The sequence below is a fragment of the Neurospora crassa genome, linkage group V (assembly GCF_000182925.2).
Source record: "Neurospora crassa OR74A linkage group V, whole genome shotgun sequence".
Lineage (NCBI taxonomy): Eukaryota > Fungi > Ascomycota > Sordariomycetes > Sordariales > Sordariaceae > Neurospora > Neurospora crassa.
In genome coordinates this window covers 6315928-6329553 of record NC_026505.1, presented here as the reverse complement: position 1 = coordinate 6329553, position 13626 = coordinate 6315928, and the positions used below count along the sequence as shown (strand labels likewise).

At 52.0% G+C, this 13626-nt stretch overlaps 2 protein-coding genes across 2 annotated transcripts; both read left to right on the top strand.

Annotated features, from left to right (window-relative positions):
- Positions 1-6313: 6313 nt before the first annotated feature.
- NCU07180 (hypothetical protein) lies at positions 6314-8260 on the top strand (the record flags this gene model as incomplete). The annotated part of the gene is made up of 2 exons (XM_952312.2): positions 6314-6385; positions 6647-8260. The coding sequence occupies 2 exons, from the start codon at positions 6314-6316 to the stop codon at positions 7844-7846; spliced, it is 1272 nt and encodes a 423-aa protein (XP_957405.2). The 3' UTR covers positions 7847-8260.
- Positions 8261-11993: 3733 nt separating this feature from the next.
- On the top strand, positions 11994-13543 carry NCU07181 (hypothetical protein). The gene is made up of 2 exons (XM_952313.3): positions 11994-12317; positions 12482-13543. Exons 1-2 carry the CDS (start codon positions 12066-12068, stop codon positions 13328-13330), a joined length of 1101 nt encoding a protein of 366 aa, XP_957406.3. The 5' UTR covers positions 11994-12065; the 3' UTR covers positions 13331-13543.
- Positions 13544-13626: the final 83 nt, after the last annotated feature.

Sequence of the window (13626 nt, the reverse complement as noted above, 5' to 3'; positions counted from 1 at the left end):
CTATCCGCACCTCGTGCTGGCGTTTCGTCTCCGAAGATTGATGGAAGGGTCCGTCCGAATAGTCGCTGCCGATTTTGCCGTTGATGCCACACAAACCTGCTTGGACGTGAGGCGAAACAGCGACTGGCGGAAGGATTGGAGGACTAGCACCCATCTTCAGATTTAGGGGATCTGCCACGATATGCGGTTCGAGGTTTGGGCTATACATCATTGGCCGAGGCTCCTTCCGAACAAACATACAGCTTTCAATGCTTCTAGGCTCGCTTCTGGCTTGCTTGAGGGCGCAACACTGGGGCCTGTCATAGGCTTTCGAGGCCTGGCAGCGTCAAGTCGATACGAACTGCCCTCGTCGGTAATCTTGGCTGCTGATAACGATGTGTTGTATGCTCGGAACTTGACTGTAGGGCGTTGCCGAGCCATCGCTCATCATCAACGGTCGACAGGCGGGCGATGTATTGGATGCAGTGGATGTCGGACTGGAGGGTTGGAGACTCTCGTGTTTGACAATGACAGCTGGCAACTGAAGCAGATTAGGAGTTCAAGTTGCAGTTGCAGGTGCAGTCGCGTGACATGCAAGAGGAAACGACGGACGACTCCCTAATTCCGTTTCGGGCTTCCTTCCTCCAATCGATCTGATCTAACGACAGTAACTCCTTCCGAAAGACCTCGTTACTTAACCGGGACATGTATCGGCAACGTCCAGTCTCGTACCGCGCCCGTGCACATGAAGGCTCTCGGACCGGACCGAGTGGGCAGGAAGGAAGGAAGGCAGGGGCCGGCCGATCATTTCAGTGTCAAATGTGAGAATTTCGAACAAAAACAATACCTCTACAGTAAGTATCGCACCATTACACTGCCTGCACACAGCACTACTATCATGACGGGACTTTCTGTGTCCAAAAGTAGGTAGAGACAGTACTGGAATTATTCGTTTGAAATGCAGAACACGATGGCATGACGAATTGACCGTTGGCGCTACTACTTACTCGTGGGCATGCCATGCCTTGGGAAGAAGTCGTCCGTTGGCAACAAATCGGAAAAGGCAACTGAACCTCATGGCGTGGGCAGCAAGAGATCGCTCACATTTGGTGAGTGCCGGTGCAGGTTCAAGGCGATCAGATCACTCCTAGTAAAAAGTGATAGAATCAGGGATGCCTTCCTTGGGACCTTCCTTGGCTTGGGTTGTTGGTTTGTGCCGGCTTGAATCACCCTTGGAAGGGCTGGCTGGCTGGGGAGGGGGCACTGGGGCGGCGCCCGTTCGCTGCGTCAGTTCTGTTCAATCTCGCCATGCCGTTGTGTTTGCTGTCAACATCATGGAAGGAGATGATGTCAAGGGGTGTTGGTTCTTCCATGATGCAAACTCACCACCATAGATACTACTTGCCCCTGTACATGATAGCATGGCGTCCGTCTTCAATTTCTGGCCTCTTCCTCAACCTTTGACAGTTCTACCTCAACCTGGTATCAATTCATTGGATTCTTTTTCAGCACGCAAGATGACGACAAGCAGAGAACTTGAGAGGGACCGGACCGGTGAAGATTGAACACTTCAAGTTGTTCTACTTTGCTCGTTAGCATTAGGTCAGCAAGAGGGAGACCGGCCTGGCCTGGCGATACCACGCTAGTGACGCACGACAGACAGCATGAAAAAGCAAACAACAGGCACTGCAGTCACTGCAGTCGCAGTACAACTGGAAGCACAGTGGGGGGAATTAGGAGAGAGCGAGGGGTGAAGAACGAGGAACAGAAGCTCTTTCCTTTTGACAAGAGGGGCATAAGTTCAGGTTCAGCTTATTTGGCAGGAGCAACTAGTATTTCCACCTTGGGCATGTCGCAACACCTTGGCTTCAATTACTCAATGAGGAAGGGGGAACAGCTGAATTCTGACTGCATCATGTAATCGAATGCCTCTTGTGCCTGCCAAACAACGAACACGCAGTCTGGGCAAGTTGGGGGGCATCTTCTGTCCTCCTGTCACCTAAACTGAGTCCCGGCCGTTGTTTGGCATTGCGCTTTTGCCCACCGACTTCTGTCACTTATCACTTTTCTTTCTCGCGGAAATCGTCATTTATATCCGTTTGAAGCGTCTGCTCTCATCAGCCTTGCATGAGCGGGGCCAGATGCCGAACGGCCGGTGCAACATCAACAGACGACAATCGACAATGGACAACGCTTCAATTTCCAGCAAGAGCAACGAACGGAAAGCAGCGAAAAGAGCAAAGTGGGAGGATTTCTGCGAACGAAAGTCCGGAGCAAAACGAGCAGGGAATTAACAAAGTACAACCTACCCAAGCTACATCCTTTTCTCTTTTTCACTGTGTCACTAGTGTTACACGAAATCTGCAAATGGGAGGGGTCAATATTCAGGTCACGCACCGCTCATACAACCAACACCTCCCTCGCACTCGCGAATCATTGTAATGCATGATTGCAATCATTCATTCGGATAGGGGGTCTGCGTCATCTTGAGTCTTCTCTCTATCTAGGTAGTTCTGTCGTTCAGTTCAGTTGTTCTCCCAGTTCATCCTCCCCACAGTATTTCCTTCCATTTCCTTCCCCTCTCAGCACCCCCGTCAGTCAGGGCTGGCTGACATCTGGCCAAAGTGCTTTACTCTCGCTATCTCATCAGATCCCCTCTTCCCCAAGATGGACTGCTCGGCCTGCTTACATCTACACAGCTCACAACCATGAATGGGGTCCTCTATTCGGGGGTTGTTTCCAGTCACAGCCCTCATCAGTTACATGCTAGTCATGTATGTACTCGCGTAACACTGGGCTTTCATGTATGTATTCCACTTTATCATGTCCCTCATGTCTCACACACGTCGTTTGTCCATGTTTCCGAGTGGGACAGGGGTTGCTGAGGCAGTCAATGGACTGGGGATATGAGGCTAGTAGCCCCTCTGTTCGCCTGGCTCGCTATTCTCTTTCTGGTTGTTCAGCAAACATGTGCTACGACAAGGTCAATAATCCAGTCCATCTGTCACCCATGTCAATCTGAGGTTGGTGACTTGGGTTGCCTGTGGACATGAACACGGACGTGGAATTCCCTCTTTGAGCGAGGCTATGGATATTTTTTCCGCTTTTCCTTCGTCTTTGACATGTTACCTTGAGCTCCCTTTCTGCCATGCCTGCGGTCCATCTTTCTTTCAGCCTTGGAGGTACCTGTCTGCAAAGGCTTTTGTGCCATTCGCATACGATTAACAGGGCTACTGCCAAAGGGCAAACACACCTGAAGCTCTCGCACGTATGCTATACCTGATTAGGCACTCCCTTGGTGTTGTTTCCACTGTGCCTTGCTTTGTATTGACAGGGTTGGATGGCAGCTGGCACTGGGCACTGGGTGTACCTTATGTAGCTCTATCAAGGTCGAGGGAATGACGATGATGCTGTGTAAACGCCATCGATCCAGATACATGCCATGTTTTCTTTTGCTATTCATTCCGCTGTCGAAAACGGGATGATAATGCCAAACCGTTGTCTAGTCAAATCTTATTGGACACAAGCAGGAAAAAGATTCGTTTTCTCAGCACCACTTCCACACACGCTCTCTCGAAAGTCTTTTATTGTGGAGGAGAGTCGACCATCAGGCAAGACCGAGGTTGACGCACTGTTTTGGCATCATTCTTTCTCATCGTCCTATCAAATTTCACTCTCATACTCAAGGCGCACTTCTTCGCCCCCTTCTCCCAGACCCCAGACCACAACCCCCACCCCTCACAAGGAGAGAGATCTACCTGCCAGCATCCGAACAGTGAGAAGACCTGAAGGCATCTGGACTTTGCAGACCTTTCTTGATCTTCCTGCTCTCGGCTATCTCTCCATCCAAGAGTTGATGCAAGTATCACAAGCGACGGCGGGAAGGAAATCCTCAACTACCACAACAGCCGTCGCCCTTTTTTGACAGCGGAGCCAAATCTCGAAACAAATACGCTTTCACGCGATATGATGCTTCCTAACCTTGTATGCGCGACCTTCTGCTTGCTCAAACCCAAGGAGCTGGCGAACCGTCCAATTAGCCACTCCCTATTTTTGTGCACTTGCACTTTGTTGTACCACAGCTGGGGTCCCGGATTCATGCAGACATGAACAACAGTTACATTTCCTTTTCCCCTTGCCCTTCAGCATGGCACTGAGGTGGGCTTCCGATGGCTCGCTTCATCCAGAAGTACCCTAGCTTGAGTGCTCGTGCCAGGGTGAGGCTGGGACTGGCCGTACTGGAGAAGCCAACGAAGACACAAGTGTTGCCCTATACCTCTCCATATGCTCCCTAGGCTGGCTACTGCGCCCTATACGCCTGACATAGGGCATCCCATGCCAAGGAAGCAGGCTGGGGTATGGTTTGGTATCATATGAGTGTATGCATGATACGATACGGTTTTTTAGAGATTGTAATTAACCAAGTGGTATCTGAGGAGGTCATACTGTACAAAGATGGCCTCTACTGCTTCTTTTATGGCCGCGAGGGGCTCAAGTGCCCTGGCTAAGTGGCCAGACTGCACGATGAAGTGACTACAAACAGAGTATATGCCTATGGTTGGTTCGTGCTCAGGTGTGGACAGTCCGACCAGGGGGGGCTTGTTGATCCTGTCATCAGAGCATGAAGACAACTAGGTGAAGACTTATAACACTTTGGCATCTCCTGCAATAATTCTTCTTTGTTTTCTGTATCTGTCTTGTCTCTCGTTTCTTTCTCTTTGATTTTCAGACTTCTAGGTCACTGCCTTTCTCAGTTTGGTTGGATTTCATATCAACTTGGCTTCCAGGTCACTTGCCCTTTCCTATTGACCGAGCAATCCTCGACATAATCGATCAGTCTTTAATCACTTTCCGCCTGCGGCACGGCATCCTCTCGCTTTCTCGCATCACCATACGTCCAAGCCCTTCGTTCGAGGATTCCCCAGTCAGACAGACCTGTCCGAGAAACAGAGACACGGCCGCGGTCACCCGAGTTTTATAAATTCAAGACATTACTACAGCCGTACAGACATACACGACGCACGCACGACTTAAACGTCCGAGTTCACAACCTCTTCACACCGAGGTCAAGTACGCGAATAAGCGACCTGTCAGGTTGGTCTTTGTCCTTTCTCTCTTCCCCCAGTCCTTTGGAGTTGCTCTTCTTGGTTATCCCGGGGTTGTGCATCTAGAATAGGCTTTTCGTGCCTGAACTCCGGGTTGGGGGGTTACAAGATGTCCTCGGTGTGTGCCGGTGTGTACAAAATCAAGTGAGCGAAGTCCCTGGAGAGGGGTCAGTCGAAGGGAGACGAGGAAGATCCGGAGTGAGAGTGAAATGAACGGGGGGATGGTGTGTGGCACAAAGCTTGACTGTCAGCTCTAGCATGAACACTCGCTCACAAAACGTACGTCAATCAGGTCCCAGGTCTCCTATCTAGTAGCTGGAGCGCAACACAAGACACGCATACCTTACGCATTAGGATACCTAGACAACCATAGACAGCACGTTCTCAGCCAGGCCACCGAGGGTTTCTGAGTCTGTTCTCACACCAGCTCTCCTTATCGGGCTTAATCTACCGTGAACAATCGAGTCAAGTCCGGATCAAGGGCAATCAGACAGAAACGATCCAGTCCAGAGTCTGCCCCGTCTGCATTTGGCGCTGCTGTGTCCGATCACCACCCACTCAGAACACATCCACCCCACCTTCACACCTCCTAGGAGTCCGAACCAGACGAACAGTTTCTTCGTAACTTTCCACAGCATTGTCACCTCTTTAGCAATAATTCACATCCCTGTTACCAGCTGCAGCAGTTCGAAGAGGTCGCCCTGCAGCACCTAGCCTCTACGAGCTACCACCGCCGAGCAAGTCTCTCGGGACCTGCACACCACTGCCTCTTGCAAGGATCAGTCCCTGATCGGTGTCTAACAACGACGCCAGGCGGAGTTTCAAGGCTTTGGATCGCCATCAGAAATCTGACACGGGCAAATCCTATCAGTTCAGGCCAAAAGGCAAAAGGGTTGCAAGCAAAGTCCGATCAGGCAAAACAGGGAGACACATTACGGTCTTGAGGTTTAGCTAAGGTGTGGCTGGAAAGACATCGGACGAAACAACATAAGGAAATGGTGTCCCAGACCTGCTATACCCCTCCCCATCACGGCCACCACACACACGATCAAAGACGATATAGTAGTCGCGCCGGCCCACCTTACTTTTGCCACGGCGGTCCATATTCTACCGAAGCACGTAGGAGCTACCCTTCTTCGGAGCACCACTCTGCCCATCCCCACCACGGACATCACTCGCAAGGAAGATTAGGCTCAGCGTCTGTTGCACTCGGTGTTGGAGCCCTTAGCATGTCTGATCAAGGATCTTCGTCGGCGATAGATGCGGAGTCGCAGCCGCAGAGAAAGAGAATTGCTGTTGCTGTACGTTTAGCCCCTCGCGGACATTTAGCCCCACGTCGACCTTGGATACTTTTCGTTGAGAAAAACTGACAACCACCAGTGCGGACGTTGTCGCAAACGCAAAATCCGATGCAGCGGTGACCCGGGCCAAGGTCAACCCTGCACGAACTGCAAAAACGCAGGGGTAGAGCAGTGTCTGTTTCTTCGGGTTAGTACAGACTGGCCTTGCTTCTTCAGTTCTGTCTGCGCCTCCATCACTAACCCTTCTTGTGTCTGCCACAGGTCTCGTCCCGCGACATTCCCTTGAAGCCCGATACATCCTCTGACTTTGGGTACTCGGTCGATGACGCCCGTCTCTATGCCAACAAACATACCATGAGCCCGGCCTCTCTCCACTACAGCCAACATCCCGGAGCCGTTGGCATCGGCGGCCTTCCTGGCACAGCGGAGGATCCTCTGATGGCTCAATACAGTCGTGGTTACGCATACGGTCACCATCAAGCTCCGCCGCCGACCAGTCATAAACAGTACTTTCCTGCCACAGCCTCATACGCCTCAGCCCCCAACCCCTACGGCGATCCTACCGCGGTTGGCGTGTCTGGTCAATTCGGTGATTATACTGCAGCGGGATACCCGCCAGTGCATGCTATGACTCATGAGACAGTCGGTATCGTACCTAGTTGGGGTTCTGCTGCCAGAAAGACCCCTTACGGTGGAGTGTATATGGACTCAACTCCTGAGTCTTACGGGGGGTACCAAAGCTCGAGCCTCGTCCATCGCCCGGCACATCATGGTACTCACCACGGCCACGGAACTCCTACAACCGAATCCCAATCTCCCAACTTCTCTTTCTCTGGCGTAGCTGCGTCCCTACCTACAACCAGCACAGGTACCGACCGATTGTTGCCGAACCCCACAGCCGGCACCTCTCGCTCCTCTCTCCCTTACCCGGGCGCAGCTATCAAGACCTCCCAACCTGGAGTGTCAAGCACTCTCGCCGACGTCGCTGCTTCCGCAACTGCCTACGGGGGCTTCGATGGTCTCTCGGCGTCTTACGGATCAGCCAGTACCGCCAGCGCTGGTCACTCTTCCTCTGTCCGTTCTCACTCTACCTCTACGGATACCTACCACACCTCGGTTTCAGGAGCAAGCGCGGGTGCTGGGGAGCCTCAAAGCATCTTTGGCGAAGAAGGAAGAAGCTTGCAGAGCCAGGGGTCGGCATTTGACATGAACACTTATACTGCGGAGCCGCTGTCTTCAGTTTCCTCGAGTAACAGGAGAGACTCAATCGGGTCTTCGGCAGCTGGTAGCGGAACATTGGCCAACAGTCTGTCGAATGGACAGGCGTATGTGCCTAGTGAGAGTGTAGTGCAGGTCGGCGGCCATGACCATCATGTTGGCCATCATGGGGTCTACGAGCAGCAACGTCACCAGGCACTTGCTGATGGACACAGGGCGGCTTCGCTTGCGAGCCACCGCTGAGATCGAATCGTCTGCGGCTTCTCTTACCACGTTGGTATCTGCCCAATAACTGCGAGGAACTGGTCTGATCTTGTTGAGAAGACCCTACAGTGTGCGTGTGGATTGAATGCATGTCTTCAATTGGACATCATAGGTTGGCGGTAGCACAAAGATACAACAAGAATACAGGCACGGTATCAGGGGGATTAAAGGCGTTCAGTTGGTACGCGGCGTTGCACAGGCGGTTCAGGGCGGCAACCAAAAAAAAGCACGAATGCGGCCAGGACTCGACTTGGTCGGGAAAGGGTACAGCAGAGCACAAAAACGAGACCTAAGCAAGTAAAGTCTCGGTTGGCAGGGTAGTAAGGGGCATGGTCATGGATGGGCTTGAAGGGGATGGACATGAAGGGTGGAGAAAGGGGAAGGATCTGGAAAAAACAGCCTCGAGGAGTCACAACATAACATACCCCCGTCCCCGTGCCTTGCATTACGCCCGGAAAGAACCCGCATCCGCCAGGAAGGTCAGGTATTATGTCACTACCTCCCTCCTTGAGGAGGGGTATCACTACTGCTGCAGCTGCATTTTCATATTCACTTCGTCGTCAGAGAAAAGACATATTTCCTTCAATTGCTTCTTACAAGTGCTACAGTCGGGATTTTCTACTTGTTTCGAAGACTAAACATTTTCTTCACTTTCGGGGCGTCTTTGTTTCTCGTTTCTGTCTTCATTTTATTTCCTTGAGGGGATTTTCCCGTGCTGTTCTCTGGTTCTGATTCAGGTTGCTCGAGTCTGCATTTGTGTGTGTTTATCGGCACGTCAGGAAGGTACCTAGATACAGCATCATATCATACCTCTACCTTGTAGTTGACGGGAGGTATGACCGGTTTCATGAAGACAGGTAGTTAAAAAGAAAAGTAATGCTAAACTAGTTTGCCTACCATGCGTCGCCCTAGGTATTTGGAACACAATTATAATAGAGGTTCACTTGCTGCTTTCTACCTACCTACCCGTCCTCCTTCTTCTTCTTCTCCCGTGCCTTCTCCCGCTCCCATTTGTTCTCCCGAACCCTCTTTTTTTTCAGTTCTTATTCCGCAACGGCGGTTCATTTTGCTGTCATGAGCTCGTGTAGTACCTCTACCTCTACACATTGATGACACGAGCAAGATGGGGGTCATGTCACTCGAGTCTATACCACCTTGTTACTGTATTCGCGGAAAAAGGAGGAAGAAAAGAAGATACCTCTAAAGTGCTTACATAGGTACGTAGATTGGTTGTCCTTGACAGTTGCTGGACTGTACCATACTGTAGCGATTGAAGATGCACGTGGGTACACAATCTACATGTATTTCTGAAACCGGCAAGGTGCAGATGGTGCAATGTTGAGATATCGCTTTGCAGCATATTACCTCTAGGTGTGGCTGCAGGGGATGCAAGGAGGGGAGGGGAGGTTACGAGGTTGTATGTATTGTGATCGTAGCCGTACACCCCTTTAGTACCTGATCCTACCTACTTAGGTAGAGGTAGTAGGGTAAGAACGACATGGAGCGTTGGAATAACGGACCTGGGCTGGTGTGATAGGTAGGTCGAGTCATCGTGGTCAGACTGGACTGGACCTGTTCTAGGGCTATCATATGTAGACATGGACCAGAACGAAAGGCCCCGGGCATATTACCTCTACCTCTAGGTACCTAGGGACACTAGGGCGAATTGGCTTCACAAGACTGCCTACCTAGAGGTACCCACCTCCGCGGAGAGGGGAGAAGGGAGAGGGCAGGGGGATTAACGCCGATCTGGATCTGGCCTGGCCTGGCCTGGCTCATTTGGCTACCTAGGTACCTAGGTTGTCTGATTATATCACTTATCCCGAATTTTCAGGGGATGATTCCTATCTATCCGGGGCACTGGACTCCGGGTCCAGGTCCGGGTCCGGGGTCTCGGGAAGAATGTCGAATGGCACGCGGACATCATGTCTACATGTCTACATGTCTTCCTGTCTTCATATCTTCTCCATTTTAGATCAGATGTCAAATCGAAGTCTATATGTAGCGCCAAGGCATCTACGCTAAGCGGGCCAGGTCGACATAAGTCTAGATACCTGGAAAGGTAGAGCAGAGTGTAGAGGTAGATACAGGTAACGAACGGGCACTATGTATGTGGTGGAGGAGGACCAACAAGGACGGACGAATCTATCCGGCGGTGGCGCGTGCGTGTATCAATCTGAGCTCGACATGGAGGTGATCTACCCGTGCCGCCTGGCATCTAGAATAGAGGTACTTGGCTGACATGCTTGATGCTTGATGCTTGATAAATGGTACAGGTGGTGATAGGATTGATGCTGGTACCCACCAACCCGCAACCAAGTATGGCACCTACCTTATCTCTGGATGTAGAGGGTCAGGAGAGGTAAGGGACATGTACAAATACACCGCGAAGAATTACCTGTTATGGCACGCACACCCGGCACAGCATCGATACATCCGCTTGAGAATGGGGGTGACTACCTCTACTAGCTACCTAGATCAGGGGTGGACGTGCCAGAGTCAGTGTGTTGTATATATGTATCTCTAGAGGTAGGTGGTCGTAGGTACCTATGTCAGCAGGGAAGGCAAGACGTACCCACCTACCTCTAAGAATCTACATGCGAGGTGGGAAGAACGAGGCAACACGAGCCGCACGATGCATTTCCGGCAGCGGCGCGGCCCTTGTGGTGCTCGACTTGTAATGCACCTAGCAGTGTAGTAGTGTCGTGTAGGCAGACTTTCCCGCGCGGGCTGGCAACTGGCAACCAGAAGCCAAGCTGTAATGGCGAACCATACAACCCCTTTGAGTCTTCTAGGAAGTAGAGGTATGACGACGCCTCCGTCTACTTGTCCAATATTTCTCAAGGGGCTACTACTTGAAACTCGTATTCAGAAAGTCGGGGCGTTAAAGATCATGCAGACTGATGGGTGACTTGACCTATCAGCGAGGAGTCAATGTCATGACATAGGTCTGGACTCTGACGTTCCTGAATGGGCTGGGTCTTTCGGGGGTCTAGTCAGTCGCCTGGCAACCTCAAAGTTGCTTGTGTCAGTCGATTGCTTCGTCATTTTGCAGTTGTCTCAATATTCCAGGCGTGACCGGGCCCTGCCATGTCGATAGTTTGGAGAACATTGGGGAGACGTGTTCCATTGTTCCTTGCGAGGACAGGGTTAGATGTAACGGCCCGGTTCCGCAAGACACTTTGGGTAGGTGATGGGGAGGCAGATGCACGTAGTACTTGTTGTGTTGACGGTAGTGTTGGCGACATAGGTAGATTTGACGAGTTGGGAAATTTCGAGCGGTTCAGGGGGGACCGAGTGGCCTGATTGAAGGACAATGGACAACAGACAAGTAGATAAACGACACTACCTTGTCTGTAGGTAGGTACACCTATCACGCCAACCTTGTTACCATCCGTTTCGGCTGGCGACTTCGAGTATAAGCAGTTGCTTGCTCGCCATCAACCTGCCTGCAGTTCCGGCACGATGTCGCAGGATGTCGTGGGATCTAGATGGGCCTCGCTTGGATGCTGTGCTTCCCTTGTCTTTGGGGGGTTTCCCGGCTTCCTTGTTCCCAACTCGGATAATGGAGTCTAACTCGGTATGCCGTTCGGACCGTTCCAGTTCCAGTCAACGGTCAGGAGGCGTCTCCGCTTGGAAACCCGTGGTGGGGGTTCCGGGCTCTCAGCTGTTCAATTCCGTTCCCGCACGGCCATCATCTCTGATAGTATCGGACTCTTGCAGGCCTTTGTGTACCCAGCTGGAATGGTTTGTGAGAGCAAGGCTCGTGGCCCTAAGGTCGATATCCGGTACCAATCGACATTGGATCACGGTTTGGTGCATTGGTTTCTTGCGCTTTTGTTAGTGGTGCGCCACGTTCTGTCGTGTTAAAGATTGACAGTGACATCCGGCGAATGTAGCTTTCTGATGGTCGTTCAGTTTCACTCGGAAGAGTAGGCATGAATGTGCTGAAGGTTGCTCGACGGCGGTATTCTTTGAGAATGAGCGAGTGTCAATGCTGGCCGATAACTGCCAAGCCTGAAAAAGGGGAAGAGCGGCGAGGACACACGTGACTGGGACTGCGCCGAACGAGAAGGAAAAGTGGGTCCACGACATCCAACTTTGGAACTTTGCAAAAGTCGCTGAACTTTGGTCAGTCAACGACCGCCGTCACCACGTCACCATTGCCTCGCTGTGCTGCCGGCAAACCACATCAACAATGGCTAGAACGACCCAAATAAAGCGCAAGCATATGCAAATTGCTCGCTTTTGCCGGCAGTATCACCAGCTCGAGCCGGTCGTGGACTTCCCCGACGGCGAGTACCTGTGCGATGCATCAGTCCAGGAGACACTGTACGAGCAGCTGTTTAGCGAGGACATCAAGAATCCCGCACCCCCACGGTACCAGCTGAGAGTCCTGAAGGAGCTGGTGAAGAGGATTGAGGAAAGTATTGAGGACTGGGACCAATATGTAAGTTTCTGTAATGGTCATTTCAGTTCCATGCGTTGAAGGTGTGGCCGGATTTGAAGTAGGAAGGTCTCGGCTGGCTGCTGCAAAGTTCAAATCCAAGTTACCTACCACCCCCTCGTAGCACGTTTCCTCACCAAGTTGTTTCTTTTGCCATCATTTACTAGGGCCTTTCGGACAATCTCTACACAAGATTATCCCATCTGCTCTCGCTGCGGTTACCCTCCGAGGCCGATGCCGCGCAGCAAAAATGCTACGTCACTTACCACCTGTCCCTTCTCGATCAAAATCTCGGCGTCGGCAGTTATGCCTATAAACAAGATCCGGATCAACCGGGCCGGGAAGAGGCATCGTCGGCTTCTTCTGACGAGGAGCCGCACATCACCCTCCTAGAATCCCGCAACCTCATCGCCGCCTCCGGCACTACCGGCCTCCGCACCTGGGAAGCCTCCCTCCACTTGGGGCAGTACCTCCTCACGCATCCCTCCCTCGTCCGCGGCAAGCGTGTGCTCGAACTCGGCGCAGGAACAGGCTACGTCTCCATCCTCTGCGCCAAGTATCTCGGGGCCAAACATGTCATCGCCACCGACGGGTCAGACGAAGTCGTGGCCAACTTGCCTGACAGCTTGTTCCTCAACGGGCTTCAGGGGTCTGATGCCGTCCAGCCGATGGAGCTATGGTGGGGTCACGCGCTTGTCGGCACCGAGGAGGCGCAATGGAACGGAGGACGGGAAGTGGACGTGGTGCTGGGCGCAGATATCACATATGACAAAAGCGTTATTCCGGCGTTGGTGGCCACGGTTGAGGAAGTAGTCGAACTATTTCCCAAGGTGGAGGTAGTGATTGCGGCGACGGAGAGGAATCGGGAGACGTACGAGAGCTTTCTGAGCGTGTGTGAGGGCAGGGGGTTGGAGGTGGTTCATGCGGAGTTTCCGGTGCCGCCTAGATCTGAGCAGACTGGGCCGTTCTATAATGATCTGATGCCGATACACATCTGTCAGTTGAGGCGGAAGTAGGTAGGGGAGCTGGAGGGAGTAGGCTCGAGCTTGACGCCGGGGTGGTGTGTGTAATTGATAAGAGCTTATCGGTCAACCTTGATGGCTGTCGCATTGTCGCTTCGTTCCTCTGACACCACGGCTAGACAACCAGGGAAAAGTCAAAACAGGGGAGCGCTGTCCTGGATCATGCTTTAGTTGTGGAAAAGAAAATTGAATACATGAACAAATCCCATCATGGTTTAACTGGACGAGAGGCAGCACTCGGCCACATGTTTGTTGATTGTTGATTTGGACGATCGCAGTTGGGACGACAA